This window comes from Ixodes scapularis, unplaced genomic scaffold (genome assembly GCF_016920785.2).
Source record: "Ixodes scapularis isolate PalLabHiFi unplaced genomic scaffold, ASM1692078v2 PGA_scaffold10__122_contigs__length_95168666, whole genome shotgun sequence".
NCBI classification, from domain to species: Eukaryota; Metazoa; Arthropoda; class Arachnida; order Ixodida; family Ixodidae; genus Ixodes; species Ixodes scapularis.
In genome coordinates, this window is record NW_024609836.1 from 88,100,035 (window position 1) to 88,123,787 (window position 23,753).

The 23,753-nt window shown below is 49.0% G+C and overlaps 1 protein-coding gene across 4 annotated transcripts in view; it reads left to right on the forward strand.

Moving 5' to 3' along the window:
- The window catches only part of LOC8037027 (kinesin light chain), a 76,760-nt gene that overhangs the window by 17,704 nt on the left and 35,303 nt on the right, over positions 1 to 23,753 (forward strand). For all 4 annotated transcript variants that reach the window (XM_029979233.4, XM_029979234.4, XM_029979236.3 and 1 more), the window contains exons 2-6: positions 14,352 to 14,643; positions 16,093 to 16,339; positions 17,801 to 18,113; positions 18,719 to 18,992; positions 21,393 to 21,539. In XM_029979233.4, coding sequence (XP_029835093.3) covers positions 14,377 to 14,643; positions 16,093 to 16,339; positions 17,801 to 18,113; positions 18,719 to 18,992; positions 21,393 to 21,539 — 1,248 coding nt within the window. In that variant the 5' untranslated portion in view covers positions 14,352 to 14,376. The remainder of the gene's footprint in view (positions 1 to 14,351; positions 14,644 to 16,092; positions 16,340 to 17,800; positions 18,114 to 18,718; positions 18,993 to 21,392; positions 21,540 to 23,753) is intronic.

Here is a 23,753-nt window from a genome sequence, read left to right on the forward strand (position 1 = left end):
CGTATTTTTTTTTTTTTTAAATAGTATATTAAAGTAGACTCGTTTCTGCAAAGCAGATAATAGTTTTGCCTTCTGTGGGATAGGCGTTTAGCATACCGTCGCTACGTGTAGGAATGCGAAAGCATTCTTACACGTAAGCAATCTGAAGTGTCTCTGGCGAATTTTGTTTTCCTCCCACTATATTTAACGCGTGTGTTTTCGATGTCTTTGATTATATTTGGTGCTGTGTAAGCGGCGCGTTCCCACGGAGAAGATAGTGAGCACGATTCAAACCGGCCAGTTCTCGTTCGGCGATTATCCGGGAAAAAAAAAAAAAAAAAACATTAACAAAAACCGAATTTTGAGTCGCTAATTTTTGTTTCGGGTAGCTCGGCTCTCATACGTGCAAATCAAAACTTTGGCGAGCATAAATACCCTCTCAGTTCCCTTTAAAGACATAGTGTCCCGTATGTCATGCCAGACGCTAGAAGGTCTGGTGTGTAAGTGCTTTCGTCCTTCCCTCCGTAAAGGGGTAACGCATTTGGCGGAAGCACTGCGCTTTCCTGGCGAGGATAGAAGAGAGGAAAACTAAAAATTAGTTAAAAAAAAAAAAAAAGATTGAAAGATTGGCGGAGAGGGTCTAGAGCGAATGATTATTGAGAAAGTTGGTGGGGTAGATGATTTAACGAAAGGCATAATAGACCCTTTTTGAAATTTTGAAATTACGCAGATTTCGTGCGGCGGCCATTAGTTTGTCACGTGCTGTGAGTATTCCACACGTGTGCTGCGTCATTGCTCGGCGCGAACTCGGAACCAGTCACGCGGGCCTCACGATGGAAGCGATGAGACCGACTCATGGCGGTTGCGCTTAATTATGCGCCGTTTCACTAGTTCGGAAAGGCTTTGTTTATAACACAATTGAAAGGGGTTGCAAAAGGCCACAAGCCAGCGCCCGATACAAAGGGTATAGCCGATACCATTGATTACTTCATGCGTCCTACGAGAGAAGCTTGCTGGAAGTGCTCTGGTCGTGTTTCCAGTGCCTCGCAAGAAAAAGGGGCGGTTTGAAGAGGAACAGAAGTGAGTTGGTTCGTCGTGACAATCCGAGGCCAGAAAAGAAGATTGGCTCCTTCTTCTACCCCCGAGAGAGAACGAGTCTGAATTTGATGAGTGCAACATGGCATTCATGAACGAAACTCCAGGAACAGCGTCTTCCATCGTGGCTCCCGTTTTTCGAGTCAAGCAGCCGTGCAGAAGCAACGCGGGGTCGGGGCGTGTTACCGTTCCCAAGGTCGCATCACGTCCGCCCACGCATGAGCAAGTTGCCTAGCAATTGTTGTCTTTCGCGTTTTTTGCTCGCTTTGTCCCCCAAAAGAGCAAGTCCGGCCAACGTGACGCCCTCAGGAAACGCGACTGGTTGATTCTGCGGAATGCCGCTTGGTAGTTACTTCATCTCAGATTTTGGCTCATGATTGCGCGAGCCCAGCATGCCTAATGCCATAGCCTCTCCTGTACTAACAAAGCCTGGCAGATTGCCACGAGAAACGGCCGCCAAAATTGAAAAGGTAGAGTGGCAGACAGCGGATGAGAGGAGAGCCAGGTGACGGGCGCCCCGCTGCGGCGAGGCGCCGAAACACACGTGTCCCGAGCGATGGAATGTCCGCTCGTGCTTCTCGCGTTCCTCGGGCTGCCGCTTCTTTTCACGTCGGGTTTGAAAACCATGTTTCGGGTCCTCGCCGCTGCAAATGCTGTGCGCTGCCGACCAGACTCCCCGAGAAATGCACTGCGCTACCAGATCCTCGCGCTCCAAATATGCGACCGGGCACTCTATGGCTCCGTCGTCGAACCGCCTCATACAGTGTTTTTTTTTTTTTTTTTTTTTTTCGCAGGGAAATTTATGCGCGCGCGCGAAGATCTTACGGGGAATTTTCTCAATGGATCCGACTTAAGCGTCCTTCACAAACTGCGATTGTACGGCCGATCGGCTACACGCTAAAGCCCCTCTGTCCTGGGAAAAGTGGTGCCCTTCATTGTTGTGCTACTGCTTGAGACACACCGTAAGTGCCGCGCGCCACTTCTGGGAAGAACATGGCGTCTGAAATCTTGCTGAGTGCTACGCTGTGCCGCCATGATCTTCCCAAGGGCTGCACGTTGCACGTGCCTCGTGCAACGTGCAAGAAGCTAAAGTCACTAAAGCTCAAAACATGGAGCAGTATGTCACAAACGGGGAGAACAAGCGAGAAAACATCAAGAAAGAACAGCCGCTTTTATGGCGCCACTGCGCCTGGACAGTACCAACGTGGCTAGACTGGGCGCTAGATGAACCTTGCCGAAGTTGTCCATCTTGTCGTGCTCTAAACTAGTAAGTCTGAGTGCGAGTTGAGAAGATAAGTGTAGGGCCAGGGTGGCGCTAAAATCATTGCTTACCATCTCGTTAACGGTGACAGCCGCACGGAGCAACGGTCCCAGAAAAGCGACGGAAAAGTCGAGAGGAGCTTAGCGAGTCGTTTTAACACCAACGGTTCGTCCCGGAACGCATCGTCGACGCCACTGTACATGCGCACGCGAATTGTTGACGGCTTCGGGATGCGCTTCTCGTTCGTGAATCGTTTCTGCCACTGCGGCCGCTGGAGTCGTAACCGCAACGCAATCAACACCTTTGACGGCTCGGGGAAAATGCAAGATGGCGGTCGACTCCGCCGGCCGAGCCGAGCGTTACCACAGCGGGCGGCTGTTTGCCATCCTGCTACTTTTTGCTTCGTCTGAGTTGTCGAACCAAATAATTTCCGAGACTATTCACAGTGACAAGCGATCGTGAATGCTGTAAACTACGCGCGTGATTATATTTTCGTGGTCTGGGCTAACGAGCCGCCCTGTCGACCGCGAGCAGACGAAATTGACACGAACGATCGTTCAAGTTCGAGAGGGTAGACACACGTTACCTACTTTTGGGGTCGTTCGGACGCATTTTACTCTGTCTGGTTTCAGAGCTTTGAAATTCCGACCGGTAGACGTTACCTCGGCCGTCTTCTTTACTACGAGATGGCGCTGCCGGTCAAACACAATCATCATCATCGTTTAAACGGTTGCGCGAGTTTTGCGATTCGCATAATCGCGTTAAATTTTCCATACGGTTTCACGAAACAAAGCAGCAGTACCGTTCATGATTTCGGAACCGTGTGCTCCAAAAACGACTTATAATCTCTTCTGGCGGACGTCGTAGTGCCAAACTTTTCGGTACTACGAAGTTTTGCATTGCGCTCATCCTCGGTGCAGTAATAAAGCCACGTCTCAGGTAACAAGAATTATGTTTTCTTCGCGATAACGGTCCATCTTGCAAAGCAGTATGAAGTGAGATGAACTGATGTGGCCACGGGCGACTACTCGTTTTACCCACGCATTGGTTCGCAGAGCGGCCGTCGAGGCTCGCGCGGCCGTTCGCCACGGTGTTGGGAGAAGCGCATTTCCTCATCGCGAACCGTCGGCGTTCGAACTGGGCGGGAACAGGTTTGCTGCCCGATGTGTCTCGGTAGTTTCTGTGGACGGGAGCTCGGACGGTCACTGACTGGCCCAATTCGGGGTCAGGCGCCCCCCCGGTCGGTCAGCTCTCCTCGAGCGAGGCTGGAAGGAGCCTCTGTTGCCTCGGTTCTGCGAATTTTCCTGAAATGAAGTTTTGTCTTGGCTCGTTCGTCCGCTGTTAGGAAAGAAGAACGCTTTGGTCGTTTGAGAAAGATGCGCTGCATGTTCGCGACGAGGTGCTCTGGCCAGCGCTACGCTTGCCGTACAAGTCGCTGCAAGACGATCGTAACTCTGTTGTTTCTTACGAACGCAACTGAATACAGGCAGCGTTCATTGTGTTTCCTAGGGGGCAGTGGTACGAGGCGAGACAGATGTGGCAATCGCCGCGTGCACACGCGAGGGCCTGTACGCCCCCCGTCCCGGCCATGGGCGCGGGCACCGCCAAAGCAGCCGATTTCTTCGCGCACTGTTGGCCGCCGCATTGGGCAGCTCGGTGGCGCAACCGCCTGCCTGACTGCCGCGGTGGACGATGTGGGGAAAGCTCGCTGGCCCTCGGAGAACCCGAGACCGAAGTGGGGGGCCAGCCGTCCCAAAATGGAGTCGGCTGTACACCTGCCTTTCGAACGGGACACTGCGTTCTTTCATGGACGGAGAGAACCGATGATCCGCCACGAGGATCTTTGGATAAGACGAGCTTGGAGCCCGGATCCGAAGGGCGCTCTCTGCGAGGGACGCCCCTTTTCCCCTGCCTGCCCTTTGCAGTCTCCTCGTCTTCCTCTCGCGGACATTTTGTTCCTAGATCGGATCCTTTTGTTCTACTAGCGGTTCCTGCCGTTCCAGATTGTCGGCAACGCCGATTTTAAGCCAAGGCCCCGGTATTCGTTTCTTGAGAAAACCCGAGAAAAACTGCTTGAAATACATTGCGACGCATCATTTCCCCTTGATCATTCCTGGTCACGCACTAATGCCTATTGAATGGGGCACCCGTCCAGTGCAGTCAACTCTTTCCACTTTAGTACACGAAAGACTGGCGGGAAGAGAAGAAAGCTTCCCTCTCCCTTCAAGCCTTCCGTGTACCACGAACCGCACTGCACCGGTGCGATGCGGGCGAATGGGCCATAAGTTGTCTCCCCACTCGCCCTATCAATAAAAGACTCTCCCCCCACCTCAGACCCTCTCTTGTCGGTGAATGGCTTTTTTCTTTACAACTGTTCTCTCCTTTATGGTCCTCTGTATTTTAGATTTTATTTTTGCTGAGAAGAGTAAGCAATTTATCTTGAGCCTTTCGTATTTGGTTTTATTTAACGTCGTTATGATGATGATAATAATAATAATTTTTTTTTTTTTAAATTGAGCCACGGGCTTTTTTTTGGGGGGGAAGGGGGGGAAAGTAAAAAAAAAAAATATATTTACTCGACGAGGCTTTCTAGGCCTTGTACATTGGTCAGCAAAGACAGAAAACCAATTGAACGAAAAAAAAATAAATACAAATCGATCTGATCATTCAACATAGCACAATACCACGTAGAAAACAGACTGAGTCAACTTTTTTTTTTTATTTCGACTGTGCACAATTTTACAACTGTACACCTTTATTTATTTATTTTTTACAAGTTACGATGTAGTAGAAAAAAAGGCGGTACATGTGGTTTACAGGTGACCACCCAACCGAAAAACTCAGTATAATTTTCGTTATCTGGATTATGGAACTTGAAATCTATCTGGATTCTATCTGTATTGCATGTTTCTAGAAACACTTCCGGGTAGATTTCCAGTTCCATAACTCAGATAGTAAAAAGTTATACCGGGTTTTTCGGTAGCGTATGTACCACTAAAACACAATGCTCATAAAAAAAAAAAAAATACACACACACACAGACACACGAAACACAAGTGAGTTTGAAGACGCGCTACACTTGACATTCCGGTAGCAGTCTGGCCGCCATACTACTGATTCCTATTTCAGGTTTTGTGTACAATTAGTTTCCCGGGTGTATTTCTTGGCTGGTAAATAATTCATGTTCACCCCTTTTGTACTCGCTATATATGCATCGATATAGTTTGAGGATAAGACGTTTTGGAATATCTAAAATTCGATATTAGGAAAATATACATGATCTGTGTAGGGAATGTTTTAAACGCTTTCTTTTGTAGTCCGAACAGCTCGTCCAGGTTAGTTTTTGTAGCGGTGCCCCTGGCGAGTGGGCAGTAATCAAGGTAGGAAGAGAGCCAAGGAAGGAAGGAAGATGTTACTGTAGAATGTCAATGTTTCTATGACCTGTCCAACTCGGGCTTTCTTCGAACCTAGAAGTTTAAGTGAGAACACTCGTTCCAATTCCGAGTTCAAATACCTTAAAATTAATACTAAGTTGCTTATTTATTGGTCTTAAAATATTACGATATGTCTTTTTTGTTAAATATTTAATTGCGCCATAAACAGTAGTTTTATATCGTCAAATTATTTCCGCTCAGAATGGAACTCTGCTCATATAAGGTGTTCACGGATTTTGCACTATTCTGATTATCTTCTGGACGTAGTGCTGCTTCGTCTAACTATTGGTTTCTCATGTATTTCAACCGGAGTGGCAATTGGGGAGGAGATCGAACAGTCACGCCTCTAGCGGTGCGCTGCAGCTGTGGGGACAACAAACCCCATTTTCTTGTTTGTTTTTGATCCGAGAAATCGAAGACGACGATTCGAAGGCCGCTCCTCGTGCGATCAAAGCACTGGCAAGAGTGAAGCGCTCGTGCCTAGACCGTGCTGGGCGAGGTTCAATTTCTTTGTTATGCTGTGTTAGTAAACACCGGGCTGTGGGGACAACAAGCTCGACAAAGCGCCCCCTATAGTTCGATCTCCTGCCCAATACCAGTACTAAGCTACAAGCGCGAGCTCTTTGCACAAGGAAGTGCTCCGGTTGCATAACAAACTCTTGCTCAGCGCCAGAAAATGCCAAAGAAAAAAGACAAGCTATGAGCTGGGCTGTCAGACAACGCCCGTAAAACGAAGAAAATTTTTTTATAATGTCGCTATACTAATCGTCAGGAAAGCAAAAACTCCCGAATGAAGAGAAACTTTTAATGGGCCTTTTGAGTTTAGTCTGACAGAGCAAGACGGTGTGCTTGCTCTGGTTCTTTCGAAAACTGCCAATAATGTGGTGTGGCGGTGTTTCAAAGTTTCTTAAAACATTTTGTGTGGGCCCAAACCAGTCGTACGCGCAAATGGAAAGGTAAAGCGCGATCCAAACCAACGCTTCTTTTTGCGCCTGTAGGTCGTGCGGCTGCGGATGTGACGTATTTTCGTGACGTCGCGCCGCTTCTTCGCTCCTTCCGGGCGCGCACAAGAAAGTTAGTTGATTTCAACTTCTTCTCAACGCGCACAAAAACGCGCGGTGACGTAGTAGGACGCTCCTGTGTCCCGGCCAATCGGTGGAGGGCAAGCTAGTTCCGGCTCCGCGTTTCTCGCCGTCTGGCTGCCCTCTCCTCCCCCCCTTTTATTCTCTTCCAACATGACAACGCGATCTCTCTCCCTCTCTCTTTCTCTCGCCGTCTGGCCGGCCAGTCTGTCGCAGTTGCACTTTGCTTGTGCGCGCTCGCCCGAAGTTTCGCCCGTCCAAACCAAAGCGCACGGTTCTGACTCAGAAAGCGCGCCCGGAAGCAGCAAAAACGCCACGAAATGCGTCACATCCGCAGCCGCACGACCTACAGGCGCAAAAAGAAGCGTTGGTTTGGATCGCGCTTAAAGGGGCGGTGCAATGATTTTAACACTGAACGAATGTGCAGCTTGTATTTTTTATATTGTTTACTTCGGCATATGTAAGAGAAAAAAGTGCCACCATACCCCGAAATATCTCTATTTTGCTGCGTAATCGTAAAATAAAAAACGCTTTTTTTCTCAACCTGCGGCCACATGGTGGCCGCAAATGGAACCTCTGATGTGACGTCATTCGGAGTGGTTTTTGTAAGTGATAGTGTTAGGCAATTGTAAGCTTGATTTAAGGTTAAGTTTAAAAAATCTTGTTGTTTAGGCATGCAGAAACGCTTCAAAAGCCTAATATTGCCGCTAAAAGGGTATGAATTATTTGTGGCGCCATCTACCGCAAGTCAACAAAACCTGCCGTCGCCGTCATCCGTCGACTACCGAGGCGCCTACGGCGGCTACACGAGCAACCCGGACGTTTTGTCTTTCCCTCGCTCGACGGAGTGCGTTGGTCGTGGTCCGTAGTATCGTGGTATCGTTATTGCTCCTGGTGTCTCGACCTCGACTTCGACTTCGACTGCCCGCCGCGTCGCAAGCATCTTGCGCTCGACGTCGCTCAGGCCGTCCGCCCATGCCGCCATGTTGGTCGGGAATCGGCGGGAGAGCGGGAGAGCGGCGAGCCTGGCGAGCCGGCGAGCGCTGGGGAAACGGAAGCCCGAAGAACCCAACCGGAAACCAACGCCACTCCGAATGACGTCACAGGCGAAGCTGGTGCCGCTTCAATGTTGAGTTGAGGGGTGCCAGAGATACCAATTTCTTTTATTTTTTTTAATGAAAACTAGGGCAAGCAGGAAAGAATAGTTTTCGGTCCTTCGTTTTATATGTGGCCGGCATCAATTCCCGCAATTAATTAACCAAAGTCCGCAAATTGTTGCACCGCCCCTTTAAAGGGGGCGATTCGGTGAGCTTACAGACACCGTCTTCGGTTATATTTTTTTGGGATAGGCGGCGCGGTGGATCGCGTTCCGCTGGTGAACAGGACACTTCCGGTTGGAGCGGTCCCGAGGCGGGACTTGTCAGTGCTTCTTTAAAAAAAAGTGGCGGCTCCCAGGACCGTGGCTCCGGCCGCGTTGGCGGTGTCGTGATCTTTATTTTCCTTATTCCGTTCCCCAACATTTATTTTACGTGGCGCCAGGGACGTTTCTGACCGAACTTGTCTTCTCCTTGGCCTCCAGAACTTGGGTGGGGAGAGTGCGCGTCGGTTTTCGGGACCTTCTACCAAAACGATAGAGAAGTACTTTACAGTGTGCTCCCAACGGAATCAACGGAAAGATGTCTTGTCCTTTTTGTTTCATTCTTGAATGAAAAGGAATCGCGGGAACGTTTTGTCACTAACGATTCTGCACGAGCGGCTGCGTGCCATTTCTCGCCTCTTCCCCGGTCAGGATAGGACATTGTACGATCCCTAATATTAACGTGCCACGCTATATTAGGTTTTGTTTGAGGCACACGTAGAAAAGGTACGTGTTTTCTGTTTGCCACAAGATGTTTTTCGTGTTCTACGCGGTTTGGTGATTTTGATGCGCGCAGCGAAGGGGCGTTAACCTTGTCGATTTGAGTTTGCGTGTGCACGGCAGCATCCGCAGGCGCAGCATGGATCGTGCATCGATGGCTCGATTACCGGTGCAGAATTTGAGTCGTTTCATGAGCCCAAGTGCTGCTAGGTCGGCGGCTTCTTCCAAAACGAGGAAAGAATACACAGTATCATACCCATAGTACGACCGAAAAATTGTACAAATCTCAAAGGTGTGCGAAGAAAAAAAAAAAAAAGCCACGATTAGCTAGATCTTGCTCGACCCGGATGACTCACTGATCGTCGTCGCGACGCTTCGATCGACTTCAGGCGGCGCCTGTTTGACCGCCGAGGGAAGCCCAAGTGCTGGCGCAACCAGCGATCGATTGCGGGGAAAGCGATCGCAGCGCCACCGTCTTTCCCGGCGCGCCGCTTGCAGCGGCGCTTTCGCGTGGCCGCCATTGTTTCTGGGACCGGTTGTGTGCGCGCGGAGGTTTGCTCGCTCCACCAGACCCGTCGGCGCTCTGGATGTCGTCGCCGCCGTCCTGTCGGCTGATCGGCGCTCGTGTCTGATCTTTGGGGGATGACTCGGCGGACATGTCGCAGGCCCTGAAAGCTTACAGACTGTGAGTGTTTCCTTCCACCCCGGCGGTGTTTTTTTAGTACGCGGCTTTGGTTTGTGTTTCGAGAGCGCGGCGTTTCCATAGTAACCGATTGGGCGCCGCTGTGTGCTCTGCTTTCACCTTGCGCTTTGAGTGGCGATTTTATTTGATTTTATTCCTACAAATATAACAATTACAATAGCGTACAACTTTCTGTCTTATGCAGCACCTAATATATAACAGTTAGCAGGCTGTCCAAAGACAAATATACCAAGAAACTCGTAACACTGATGTTGGTGCTAAAGAAAACATTGTTCGCCATAATGCTAGGTACGCAGACTGGCCGTTCGTTCCAATCCTGCATGGTTTTAGGAAGAAATAAGTTCCCCAAAACATTGGTCTGCAAACTCTTAGCTTATCAAAGTGATCCCTTCGTTGAGATATATAATCGGGTGGGTGAAGGTAGCTCGGTCTTTGAGTACCATTTTGACGGTGATACGAAACAAATTAATTTGAATGCCTTTCCTTCTAAAGCTTAGCTCCCTCCCTCCTGGGCTCTCTTTAGCTCTTGTAGTACTGAGTCACTCGTAAAATTATTAAAGATGAAATCGGCAGCCCGGTTTTGCACCTTTTCAAGCATGGCGGCCGGAACAAGTATCGGGATCTCATACAGTGTAAGCATGCTCCAACATTGAGCGGACGTGCGAGAAATAAAGTTTTGTTTTCGGGGAAGACAGTAACAACTTAAAATTACGAGAGAGAGTCAGCCAAGCATTCTTGAGGCTTTAGAAACAGTAAAATCAACATGTTGGTTCGGGAATACACGGAGGTATTTGTCCTCATGCATGCTGTTACATCACTCACTGTTACTGGTGTAAATGCTGTTGGATAAAACACATTGTTTTGTAGATGGGACACAAACGGTCTTTTTAAGATAAATATTGCTTTCCCACGATTTGCATCAATCAGGAATGGCATTAATATCCGCGAGTATAATGCTGACGTCATCGCACATTTGTATATGTTTTTAAACAGTGCAGTCGTCTGCAAGAAGACACACACTACATGTCACAACAAGGACAGTATCATTCAAGTACATTGGCGCCCCAAGGACAGAGCCTTTCGGAACTCTCCATGTCATGTCAGCACATTCAGACGCATGACCACTGAGCACCACGCACTTATGGGAGAGACAATATCAAATGGTACGCTAAAATCTAGGAAAATACAGTCCACAATATTGTGTTAATCGAGCGCTTTAGCCAATTTGTGTACAAATGGAGCCAGCTGCATTATGCAGGAATAACCTCTTGACGAAAGCCATGTCGGGATGAATGCAGTATTCCAGGAGCATTTACATGGTTGATTATGCCTCTGTATAAGATGGCCTTAATTACCCTACGTGCTATGCTACTTAATGAAATTGGACGGTATTTTGTGACCAGGTTTCTGGGACAACCTTTATGTATGGGGGCAACTCGACCAAGCTTCCAATCTGACAGAAACGAGGTTATATTTGGGAATTATTGAATCACTGCGAAAAAGTATAGATGAACTATACCCAAGCATGAGTTTAGAATATAGGAAGAACTGTCGTTGGGACCAATGGCCTCGCTTGCATCCACTTCATTTAAAAGTTTCCCGATCTCTTCTACTTCGAAGGCCATAGGTCGGCCGCAGTTGGAAAGCCAAACACAAATCCTCTTGTGCAGACGGAATAAGCACTGAATGAAAATAAATAAGCATTCAATGGTTTGGTCTTACCCGTATCGTTTTAAACAATACTGTCGCATCAATTAAATACTGGCACAGACTTGCTCCTCTCTGCGCACATATTTCCAGAATCCCTTTGGGTCGTTCTTCCCCCTGTTCTCAAAAGCTTCAAAATGGAGGTTTCTGGCTACTTGAATATTGGTTTTGAGGATTACATTAAGCTCGCTTCACTCGGTCCTATCAGTTGCGAGTTGGGTGCTACGCTGCCTTATGTTGTTTTCTTCTGAACTAGGCTCAGGTGCTGAGATGTCCAAGGCCTGTAGCGAGCGCGCTTGGCAGTTAGCGTACAGGAAGGAACGAAACGTTTGGCTAATATGTACATTTTCTTCTTAAAGGGCAAATCCGGTCAAAAAGGATACCAAAATAAATGGCTGGTATCGCTTTCGTGGCACCAAGTATGATCACGGCCGGAATAGTATGTCAAAGTGAAGGCACTACAACCGGTTTTAAAGATGCGACCAGATGCTCTTTAGCGGGCGGCAGGCGGGTTCGCTCCTAGTCGGGGAGCACTGGCGCAGCACCCTCGCGACGTCATGTTGCGGCCGTACGGCTGATCATCAGTATTGCCATCCCTCTAGCAGAGTGGTTCTCAACCATTGATGTTCCGCGGACCCCTTGTGGATCGACGGAGATAATGGGGGACCCCATTCGTGCTGAGGGGAAGGGAAAGGTTCGGGTTAATTTTGATAATTATTTAATAAATGAATATAACTAAGGGCTAGTGTGAAGTAGGCTACTCTCATTGACATACAGACGAGAGAACTCACCCGAAAATGGGAATATTTCTTCTCAATCTGTAAAGAATACTACTTTTATTGCCGAGCCTGACTGATGAGGCAGTCCTTCGCCGACCCCCATTTGAGAAACCCTGCTCTAGCGGGTAGTCGCGGTTTCGCCGTAGACGCCCCAAACCAAACTTTGAGCCGTGATATTTATCAAACTACACACTATACCGGAAAAGGTTATACCTTGTAATTCAGACGCCGTTTTAGCTGAAAACAGTCGTAATCCGAAACAAATATTGATCGGAGTTGCCCTTTTGCGTACACCAAAGTTTCCCGATACCCATACCTTCAACCAATGCCTCGAAGAAAGATACCATTGTTATCTGCTCTGTTATAAAAGAAGCACCTTACACATTTTTTACTCGCCGACATTGGTACTTGAAATATTAACGTCTGCCGCAATGACTTTATGGTCGCTGATGCCAGGAGTAATCTGGGTGTTTGAAATATTGTCTGGTGTTGCAGAAAACGTTTCCTCTGCATCACATTTTTAATTTACAATATTTACGAGAGCTTAAATGGCGTTGTTTGGAAGCATCTCGAGTGGATGTGAGGGCCTCGAGGCTCGTGTCCCCACGAACATCCTCTTCTTCCTTTCAAGCTGTTGACTGCAGTACTCCCCTTCCCCTGGTGAGGCGGCGGAGAACGTCTCTGTGCCCGAGATGTCAAGTCCGTGATGTCCGTCGCGACATGCGTTTCCAGTGTTGTTGGAATGGAAACTAACTTGACATTTTTATGGATAGACATTGACATACTTTAGCAGATGTGCTTGTTCTTGCAGTCACTTTACAGAAATTATATTTGGAGGCAAGTAATCTACCGGGTGTACACGTGGGAGGGAGAGAGTCTTCATCCCAACTGAATTGTTTTGCTACATGATTCCATTTTTCAGCCATTTTTGAGTACCCGTTGTAAATGGAACCTACTCTGACCAGAACCTTATTTTTAAAGGAATGCTTTATGTTTGTTTTGTACCCTATCTATTCCCATTACAAAGGGTAATAAGTCGTATTTCGTATTTTCCGGACCCTTGTATTAGTTGCACTTTCATGTATTTCAATATTTGACTTGATATTTCAGTAATATTTTGTGTAGAAGTTAATAAACCGAAACGAAAACGGACGCCTGTTTGGCATTCAGTGAACATTGAATGTTTAATGTAAAAGTTGTTTGGCAAATGTACAAAGGTAATTTCATGGTCTCTTTAAGTAGAGTTGGACTTGCCTGTCCACTCTTGCGGCCGATTCCGATTGGTGTTGGTCTTGAGTATGACGTCACACACAGATCCTTGAGGCACTGTGTCAGCCTTGTTGTGTGGCACTTTCGTTGCAATCTGGTCTCTTGTGCCTGCAGACCCGGAAATATGGGGTGAAGTTCTTGGCTATTTGCCACCGCTGCTGCTTGTGTCAGCCTTGTTGTATAAACTGACATGCCAAATCTCCAGAAAGTTCACTCAATTTGCACATTTTTGGTGCCATAGTGGGGACCGAAATAAATAAATTGAAACAATAAATTGAAATTTTCATACTTATTGGCAAGTGAGTAAAATTTCGATGTGAAATTTCATCAGAAATCCGCTGTCAAAACGTAAAAGCTGTTATATTAAATGATACATATTTTGATGCCAAATTGACTGCATGAATGAGAAAGCAATTATGATTGATAATTGCTTAGCCAATATTTAGTACGAGACATTCCAGCCATTATGTGATTATAGAACTTGAGTGTTTATGTGATAATTATGCCAAGGAGCACCAATGAGTGGATAGAAATAGTGGCAGTAACCCACTAAGCAGAAAACATTTTTTCTGTACACCTTATATGATGTTTTCTGCTCGATATCCGAGTGCATGTATAATTCGGTTGGTCATTGCCTTTATTGTTCTTGCTGGTTAGTTTGCTCTACAATCAGCTTATACAGAGTACCAGATATAAGGAGTATACCTAAGATACCCCGTGACATTGTGCTTTAGAAAAGGTAAAATGCGCTTCCAGATTGAAGCGAAAGATTTTTCTAACTCTCGATAAAAAAATCCATCCCACTTGCGAAGTAAGTGCAGAGTTTGTTACGAAGTTCAACTCTGCATTCTACAACCGTTCAAATCACATTCCTGTATAATTTTGTATAGGGATAAGTTGATATCCTACACAAAATCTCCAGGAAGTTTGGTCAATGTGCACACTTTTGGTAGAAAGTGCCATGATGTGGATGCTTTTCAAAGTCCGAGATTTCTCGAGGGCTCCCTAAAGTTAGCTTCTCCTCAAACAGCAGTGTGCTTCTTTACCTAGATTACGGCGTTCCTAAGAGCATTGATGAGCAGATGTTGCCAGTTTGACGGAGTTTCCTTTAACCCAGTGGCTACTAGTGATGAGTGTGCCCAGTGGCCACACAGAGGATGCAGAGACCGGTTCCCTGTGTGCAGGAAGAAGATAGAGAGCATAGGGAGGATGACGGCCATGTCCCAGGAGGACATAGTGAGCAACACCAAGACGGTGATCCAGGGCCTGGAGGCGCTGCGCAACGAGCACAACTCGATCCTCACGGGCCTGCTGAGCTCGGTGCAGGCGGTGCAGCAGCAGGCCCAGCGGGAGGGGGGCACCAAGGCGGGCCTGGTGGTGGAGGAGAAGGCCCACATGGTGCACAAGTCCCTCGAGGCCCTGGAGCTGGGCCTGGGCGAGGCCCAGGTCATGGTTGCCCTGGCATCGCACCTCCAGGTAAGCCTCCTACCAGGCCCGAACGGTTGCTAAAAGTGCCCAAGCTCGACGAGAGGTGCCGCGGCAGACGCGTCCCTTTTGGCATCGCTGCGAGATGCTTGGGCGGTGAAGCAGACGCGAGCTAGGCGGTGCTGCCTGGCTCCACTACCGACATTTGGGGGCCTCGTCTTCTAGCTGCTATTGGTCGAACATGGCATTTTTTCAATGACCATATTGCTAAGTGCCAACGTTCATGTTATTCGAGGGTGTTAGCTTTCCTTGACCGTCCTTTGTGCCAAAGGAGTTCTCCAAATGCACCTTTTCTTCGAACAACGTTTTAGCGAAAGGCGACGGTTGTTCAAGGAGGCATTTGCACGTTGCAACCGTTTGATGCGTGAACGACTTTTCCGTCGGAGCTTCGCTTCTTCTAACGATAGTCTAACTCTTCCCATTCCGTGCCCATCAAAATCGATGGCGTGCAATCGATTTGTGGGTCCCGTCGCAAAGCTTCCGATGCGTTTCTGGCCAAGTTATGGCATCTGGTGGTTATGATAGATGTGCTAGTTTCAGTTTCCCTCTACCTCTTTTCTTCCCCCCCCTACCCCCCCCCCCCACCCTTCCCTCCCCTCCCTTGGCAAGAGTCCGTTTATTATAACCGAACACGTGGCCAAGGAAGAGCGCTTGCGATTCGAAGGCATCTGCCTTCAATTTTGTTGCCGATACTAGCATCAGTGAGTCGGGAGTTGTTTGAAATGACGCTCAGCAAGTTTCTAACTGGAATTATGTCTATTTGCACTAATTAAAAAGTTAATTAACGAATTTTAATTAATTAGCTGGCTAATTAGTATGTTTTTGGCAATTCCTGACGTCCGCCGTGGCTGGTAGTTTGTTCCCAAAGACAGTTTCTTTTTTTTTTTTTTCAAATGCCCCAATTTTTAGGGTTTTTGAAAGTCTTTGCAAAAACACCCGGTATATATATAATTTACATTATGTACACAGGAGGACGAGGTCTATATTTGTACATCTATAGATTTTTGTTCCTCAAATTCTTTAGCACGGTATATCGTAAAATAAAAATACCGCGAAAGCTGCAGTCTAATTTTGCATTACAGAGTTTCGTAAACGTCGTTCGATTTTTACTTTCGTCTATCACTTTTCCATCCGGGACAGTAGTATTCGGTATGACCCGTTATTCTCCGGCCGAGAGACGAGATGCACATGCTTTTTTCTAGAGGAATGCGCAGGAGCAGTGCAAAAGTTGACTGCTTTGCATCCCGGAAGTCATTTAGACACGGGCGCCAGTTGATTCTCTTGCATACATTATATAATGCTGCCAAGGCATATCGGCCTGCCCCCTGCGGGTGTCGGGGAAGCATCTGGGGTGACTAAGGCCGTACGTTCTGGCTCTTCTGGTGGAAGGGCACACTTGGCCCGATGTTTGGCCTTACCCGGCCAACGGGACTGGCGCAGGCGGTGGAGGCGGAGAAGCAGAAGCTGCGGGCCCAGGTGCGGCGTCTGTGCCAGGAGAACGCCTGGCTGCGGGACGAGCTGGCCAACACGCAGCAGAAGCTGCAGGCCTCGGAGCAGAGCGTGGCCCAGCTGGAGGAGGAGAACAAGCAGCTCCAGTTCGTCAACTCCCTCAAGAAGTACGACGACCTGTCTGCCTCCACCACCTCCGTGGCCTCTGCCGCCGACGAGTCCCAGAGAGCCGGCCAGGGTTCGTCTCTTTCCTCTTCTTCTGCCTGGGGTGATCTCGAATTTTGGGTCGTGACCCTTGGTCGGTATCTCTGCGAGGTGTCGAGTTTGCGAAAATAGAAGTAGCAATTTGCCGCACGTTTTAAGGGCACAGCTCTTGGGCACCCGTTTCCGGGGTGTCGCGGCGTCGGCGTAACCGCGCTAAATGTGTCGGGAAAATTGACGTCACGTGACCTCAACACCAATTGAATTCCCCGCTAAATTTACCAGAGAAACCGATTTTGTTCGTAGGTGAGGTGACACCGAGTCATGTGATGTCATTTTCCCCGCTTAGCGGGGAAACTGAATTGGTGTTTGTTGTGTCGTGCCCGAAGCACCGAAGAGGAGACAGTCCCACTTTGAGGAACGGCGCATGAGGAAGAATTTACTATGTTGGAGTCACTATTTACAGGTTGAAGACCATTGCACCCTGGTGGTGCGAATAGGAAGTATCTCTGTCGCTTTATACATGCACAACACTCCTCCTCACTCGCATAAAGACGAACACTACTACTACAATCTATTTGGAGGATGTCGAGCTCTGCTCAAACGTCGGACTTCCTCAGTAGCTATGTTACTGTCAGCGTGCAGTGGCATAGGCACATCACATTCACCAGGTTCGTCCAGACACTCACTGTCACTCGATGCACTCTCCGAAGAAGCTATCGGGATGAGTCCTCACTTTGAAAGCGTAAGTGATCAGCATGCACTTAACGAATCTGATTAGCCACCCGCACCAGGTATGTAACTGTACCGATTGCTTTCTTCAAAAACTTCTTTAGTCGAATTTACTCTCATTCCTCCCATTTCTAACCCAAACTCTGTCGCCCACTCGAATGAGTTTCCTTGAACCTCCACGCTTGTCCGCCAGCTCCTTTTTCTTGTTCCGCTTTTCTCGTCGTGGAAGGGACTTTGCACCTGGCTTGAGCTTCAGCAGTCAGGTCCAGAGAAGCTGTTCCAAGAACGGCTCTGCAGGGGGCTTTCCTGTACTTGTGTGCAACTAGGAAACAGGACAACTTCTCTTGATACTCCGTCTCTTTCCTCGGAGGTCGTCTTCAAGTACTTGCTCGAGCAGCGCTCGCTCGACTGTTTGCGCAGCTTTTTCCGCGGCGCCATTCGAAGTGGGGTGGTAGGGTGGTGTCACAGTGTGCATCACTCCCCGTTTTTTCAAGAAGTTCTTGAACTCCCTGCTTCGAAACTGGAGGCCTCCGTCGCTCACCACTTCTTCGGGTAGTTCGAACAGACGCAGCGTCCTCACCTCACACGACTGAGCGGCGTGACGGTGTCGCGAAGTTGCGGAAGACATATAAATACTACGCATTTAGAGTGACTTTGAGAGGACGTCCCGGTCGTCTTTGAATTGGAATCTGGCTCCGGGATCGTTCAGACACCCGGCGAGCGAGCCCTGGTCTCCTCAAAGTCTGCAGCGGGTGTTTTTGCGCAGGCGAGCGGCGCGGGGCGGAAGGGGCACCCGCGGGAGAGGCTCCCCTGGACCTGGGCTTCCCGGAGGAGGAGGAGGCCCCCGGGGATGCCCTTTCAACGCCCCCGGGAGGGGCCTCGATGGGCGGCGGGGGCGGCTACGAGATCCCCGCCCGGCTGCGCACCCTGCACAACCTGGTGATCCAGTACGCCTCCCAGGGACGCTACGAGGTGGCCGTGCCCCTGTGCAAGCAGGCCCTCGAGGACCTGGAAAAGACCAGCGGCCACGACCACCCGGACGTGGCCACCATGCTCAACATCCTCGCCCTCGTGTACAGGTGCGTGCATCGGGCCGCTCAAAGCGGAAGCTCGGGCGGACGGGAGTCAAGACGCGTCAGCTGCTCTCTTTTCCCAGAACTTGTACGACCGCCGCGATTCATTACCCGGATTGCGATGTCTGGCGGCGCTACGGGCCGATTACGGGCCCATTAAAGCGCTCGTTGCCGATCGGGGATTGCCTCGGACGCGCGACAAGTCGGTCCGAGCCGAGACCGTCCAACGTCCCCGACGGGAGCAAGCGAAACTTCCTCCTGGCTGCGATAGTCGGCGACGGAGTACCCTGACTTTTCAACAATGCGAGTGCCGAGCGAGAAGCCGTTTTCCGTGGCTTGCAACGTCCTTGCGAGAGGAAAAGATTTTGCCGGAGTATGCGCCACAGTTGTTTTTGTCGCACGAGAATTTATAAACGTGGAGCTCGTGTCAATCGAGATCGTTATTTGGTATTCAATCGGATATTGCACTCTCTCGATGGGGCATTCATTTGTAGAGCTACCATTGGGTGTTTGCTTGACACCCGGCTACGCCAAGGGCGGGAAAAGCGCGAGACTGCGTAGCGTGGGTGTAAAAAGAGCAGAGGGAGAGAGGGAGACCCTTGGGACAACAGGGACCAGAACAAGTACAAGGAGGCGGCAAACCTGCTGAACGACGCCCTGGAGATCCGGGAGAAGACGCTGGGCGAGAGCCACCCGGCGGTGGCGGCGACCCTCAACAACCTGGCGGTGCTGTACGGCAAGCGGGGCAAGTACCGGGACGCGGAGCCGCTCTGCAAGCGGGCCCTGGACATCCGGGAGCGGGTGCTGGGCCGGGACCACCCGGACGTGGCCAAGCAGCTCAACAACCTCGCCCTGCTCTGTCAGAACCAGGGCAAGTACGAGGAGGTGAGGATGGCCTTTCACTCTCCTCTTTGCTCCACCCGTCCGGTCCACGAAGGCCACGAGGCTCCAGTTGGCACTTCTTCAATTTTCCCCGTTTTTCTTTTTAAAAACTGGCTCCGGGGTTGCTTTCTGGTGCATGTCGGTATTTTCCCAAAAACGTCTAACCCTGGCGAATAACAAAAGGTGTGCGAACGAGCCCGCATAAGTAGAAAGTAATAGCGAAAAACCTGGAGGCTAGGATAAAGAGAGGGGAGCAAGATGATTGCCAAGTCTCGAAAGTGTCCGAAAATTTATTTGATGAGAAACCTCTTAGAGGGAAGCTGAAGCAGTTTTACATATGAGAAGAAATACATGAGTCTAGTTAATTAGACCTCGGCCATCAGGAATGTTGTATCTGTTTGCTCATTTTATGCTTGGATTCACCGGAAAAGCGCCTTCAAAGTAGTGCCCAAGCCACGCCCCTCCGAAGCAGAGGGAAAGGGGAGAGAAGAGGAAGAGCCCGTCAGCCAATGTCACAAAAAGTCAGGCTGGGGGACGTTGGCGTGGCAGCCAAAAGCCGGAATGCACACTTTGTCACGTTCAGGGTCCTCCGGACACATTCCTCTTTTGGATCCACACAAAGATTTAGAAAATAGGAAGCCGAACTCGATTTACAAGAGAAGTCTAGGCGCGCCCGACTACTTCTGCAAGCGATGGAGCAAGCGAGAATCGAGATGGTCTTTTCATGACGTCGTGATGCCACGAGTGGCCAGGCAGTGGCGTCCCGCTGTGGCGATCGCTTCTGTATTCTTAGCTTTTGTTCGCGTTTTGTGGTTATTTTGAGTCAAACGGTCGCAATATTTGGACTCTGCAGGCACAAACACGACAGAATTAATCATTAAATCATTTTTTCTGGAAAAGCTCTTCAGCTTTCCTTTCAATATAGTCTGAACTCAAAAATGGACAGACAATGGAAAAAAGCAGAAAAAGAATGGAAAACCAACTACACTACAGCACCCACTTTGCACGCGCCACGTTTGCAACAACCTGACAAAAACGTAAGAATAAAGGATGGTGGACCTCTCTTTATGGGCGTTAATGAAAGGACGTGGGTGGAAGAGTGTTCCTTCCTACGGAGGGAGCGGTTTCGGACGTTGGGGTGTTGCTACGCGGTTCGATTGACTGAATGTAACGATTGTGTTCCTTTTGTGGCATTCATCCTCTGCTGTTCTCTTTGAGAGAAATGAATGCAAACGTTTGGTCAGAGAGTTTGTCAGTATTCTGAACCATGGAAGTCCAGTGAATAGGACCGTTGCTCTAAAACTGGTAGTAAAAAAATATCCACGGGTTTAACCTTTTTCTTTATACTTTTTTTGCGCGTGTTGGTGGAGAGAAGGGAGAGGATTCGTTTTATCTCTTTGGTTGGTTTGGTACTTGCAACTGTGATACGTGCAAGGGGGGCTTGTGTGAAGTGTACCGTTTGTTTGGCACTCTCTTTCCGTCTTTTTGTTCCGACTGTATTTAAGGGGTTTCTCATCAAATAACTTTTCGGCCGAGCTTGAAACTCTGTGGTTTTTCTTTCGCCCCTTTTCTGACCTTGGGTTTTTCATAATTGCAGAACCCTACTAGTGGAATGAGCTGAGCTAGTTGGTACATCTTAACTGGAACCAGCTGAACAAAGGAAGCAGGGAGACAGGAAAAAAGGAAAGCGAACCACCCGCTGGGACTATACTCCGCGACAACTTTTCTTGGCAATGCAGTGGAAGGTACAGGCCCGCGTCCCCTCTCCCATTTTGAGTGTGCGCGGGCTCTCCTCCTCTCCCCGGAAATGGGGGAGGAGGAGAGCCTGCGTACACTCAAAATTGGAGAGGGGACGCGGGCCTGTACCTTCCACTGCATTGCCAAGAAAAGTTGTCGCGGAGTATAGCAACTATTTTATTGCATCTTCCTCTTCTATTAATTTATATCTATTACCCCTTTTGCCTGAGCTTTTTCTTTCCCATTGCTCTTATTTTTTGCCTCTGGTTTTAACCAACCACCCACGGAAGGTGCCGTGCTGAAAAAGGTTTTCTTTGGCTTGCAATGGGATTGAAGGGGGCCTCCCTTGTAACCTTCAATGACAAGGTTACAAGGGAGGTGTTACAAGCCCTTGCTATGGGCAAAGATGACAAATGCGTCCCTTCGATCTCCTTGCAAGCCAAATAAAACCTTTTTTCTTGGCCTTCCTTTCTCCTGTCTCCCTCCTTCCTTTGTTCAGCTGGTTCCACCCGAGATAGGGAACCCTAGTGGTACGATGCGCCCTTTTTTCCTTGGGGGGGTTTGGGAAACCTATGCCGACAGACTACCGACGGTTCCCTAGAGGGAGATGTAAAGGAGCGAGGGGTTGGGAAGGGAGGCGTGTACAAAGCGGTTTTTGGGGCCCAGGTGGAGCGCTACTACCAGCGGGCCCTGGACATATACGAGCGGACCCTGGGGCCGGACGACCCCAACGTGGCCAAGACCAAGAACAACCTGGCCTCGGCCTACCTCAAGCAGGGCAAGTACAAGGAGGCCGAAGTGCTCTACAAGCAGGTCAGCACCCTCTCCCACTCGTGCGCTCTGGAAGTTCCGAAACCTTTCTGGCCGCCTTCGGAGTTTTCTTGTCGAAAGAAAATGCGACGGAGTCCTCCGTGGTTTTACGCGGTTTTCATGCGACACTTGGCTGCTTGGAGGCCTAACCAGTCGTACGGTTTTGCAGCTCGAAGGTGGACCGTAAAACGCGCCATATTGTGCCCCCAGAGTTTTTGGGTTTCTGGAGAACAAAAAAAAGTTGTTTGAATGGACCAGACCCCGAGTGTAAACTTGGAGTTGCTGCGCGTCTTTTTTCATAGACTGGTATGTGCGATTCCGAGGACTGCACCAATGATTGGAGCTGACCTAAAGATCGGGTGTAGCGACTTTAAACGAAGGGGGATCAACCAAAACTTGTTTATTTTAGGAGGGTCCCAATCAGAATAGGCACAGGTATGATGAGACAACCAAAACATTGCGGTCCTACCTCAACTACTCCTTTATTTTCAACACTCCTTTAAAGGGGCAGCGCAATGATTTTAACACTGAACGAATGTGCAGCTTGTATTTTTTATATTGTTTACTTCGGCATAAGTAAGAGAAAAAGTGCCACCATGCCCCAAAATACCTCTATTTCGATGCGTAATCGTAAAATAAGAAACACTTTTTTTTCCCAACCTGCGGCCACATGGTGGCCGCAGATGGAACCTGTGGTGTGACGTCATTCGGAGTGGTTTTTGTAAGTGATAGTGTTAGGCAATTGTAAGCTTGATTTAAGGTTAGGTTTAAAAAATTTTGTTGTTTAGGCATGCAGAAACGCTTCAAAAGCCTAATATTGCCGCTAAAAGGGTATGAATTATTTGTGGCGCCATCTACCGCAAGTTAACAAAACCTGCCATCGCCGTCATCCGTCGACGCCCGAGGCGCCTACGGCGGCTACACGAGCAACCTGGACGTTTTGTCTTTCCCTCGCTCGACGGAGTGCGTTGGTCGTAGTCCGTAGTATCGTTGTACCGTTATTGTTCCTGGTGTCTCGACCTCGACTTCAACTTCGACTGCCCGCCGCGTCGCAAGCATCTTGCGCTCGACGTCGCTCAGGCCGTCCGCCCATGCCGCCATGTTGGTCGGGAATCGGCGGGAGAGCGGGAGAGCGGCGAGCCTGGCGAGCCGGCGAGCGCTGGGGAAACGGAAGCCAGAAGAACCCAAACGGAAACCAACGCCACTCCGAATGACGTCACAGGCGAAGCTGGTGCCGCTTCAATGTTGAGTTGAGGGGTGCCAGAGATACCAATTTCTTTTATTTTTTTTAATGAAAACTAGGGCAAGCAGGAAAGAATAGTTTTCGGTCCTTCGTTTTATATGTGGCCGGGATCAATTCCCGCAATTAATTAGCCAAAGTCCGCAAATTGTTGCATCGCCCCTTTAAATGTAGCGGAGAGCTTGCAGACATTAGGGAGGATCACTAGACTTGGCCAGCATTCCCAAATATATGCAATATGACATTCTGGCATTTTTATTAATTTTGGGCATAGTTTTTTTTATAGTTTTCATTCTTTATTATCTTGTATAGAGGGACACAAATGGCATGCGGGTGAAGGACCCCGTTATACGTGGAAGAAGAAATAACCTAAAATTGTCACAAGGCGGAGTGTGACTGAAAGTGTATAAGGAGAGAAGTGGCACCGGCTCCACGAGCCACGCAGGACGCAAAAAATAAAGCTCTGAGAAACGCTCTGTGAAGTGCTATTTCACTCCGCGAGCTGGTGGAAGTTGTTACGTATAACTAGGGATGTCGCGAACCTCCCCAGGTTCGTGTTCAACCAAGTTTGCCTTTTTCGTTTCGAACTTACAGTAGGATGTGCGACAAAAGTTTGACTGAACTTCACGTTTTGTGCACGGGCGCGAAAATTTAAAAACAACTCGACTCCGCCTGGCGGAAGAAGCGTTGAGTTGAGTATCCAAATAGCAGCTGTTCCAGCTGCTATTTCGATACTCAACTCGCAGCACTCTGCTGCAAAGGAACTTTCAACCTTGAAGCTGCGAAGACATTTTCTCGATCGCTGGCTCCCGGAAAGCCAATTTGCGGCTGCCTGATCAAGTGATCTACACCGAGTCCGAATGTCATTTTTCGCATTCACTCGTGCGACTGAGAGTCGCTACAACCCGCTTGTCGCGTGAGAATAAAATATAAAGCGCCAACCCTGGAATAGGTGAATGCGAGTTACTCCAGCGAGT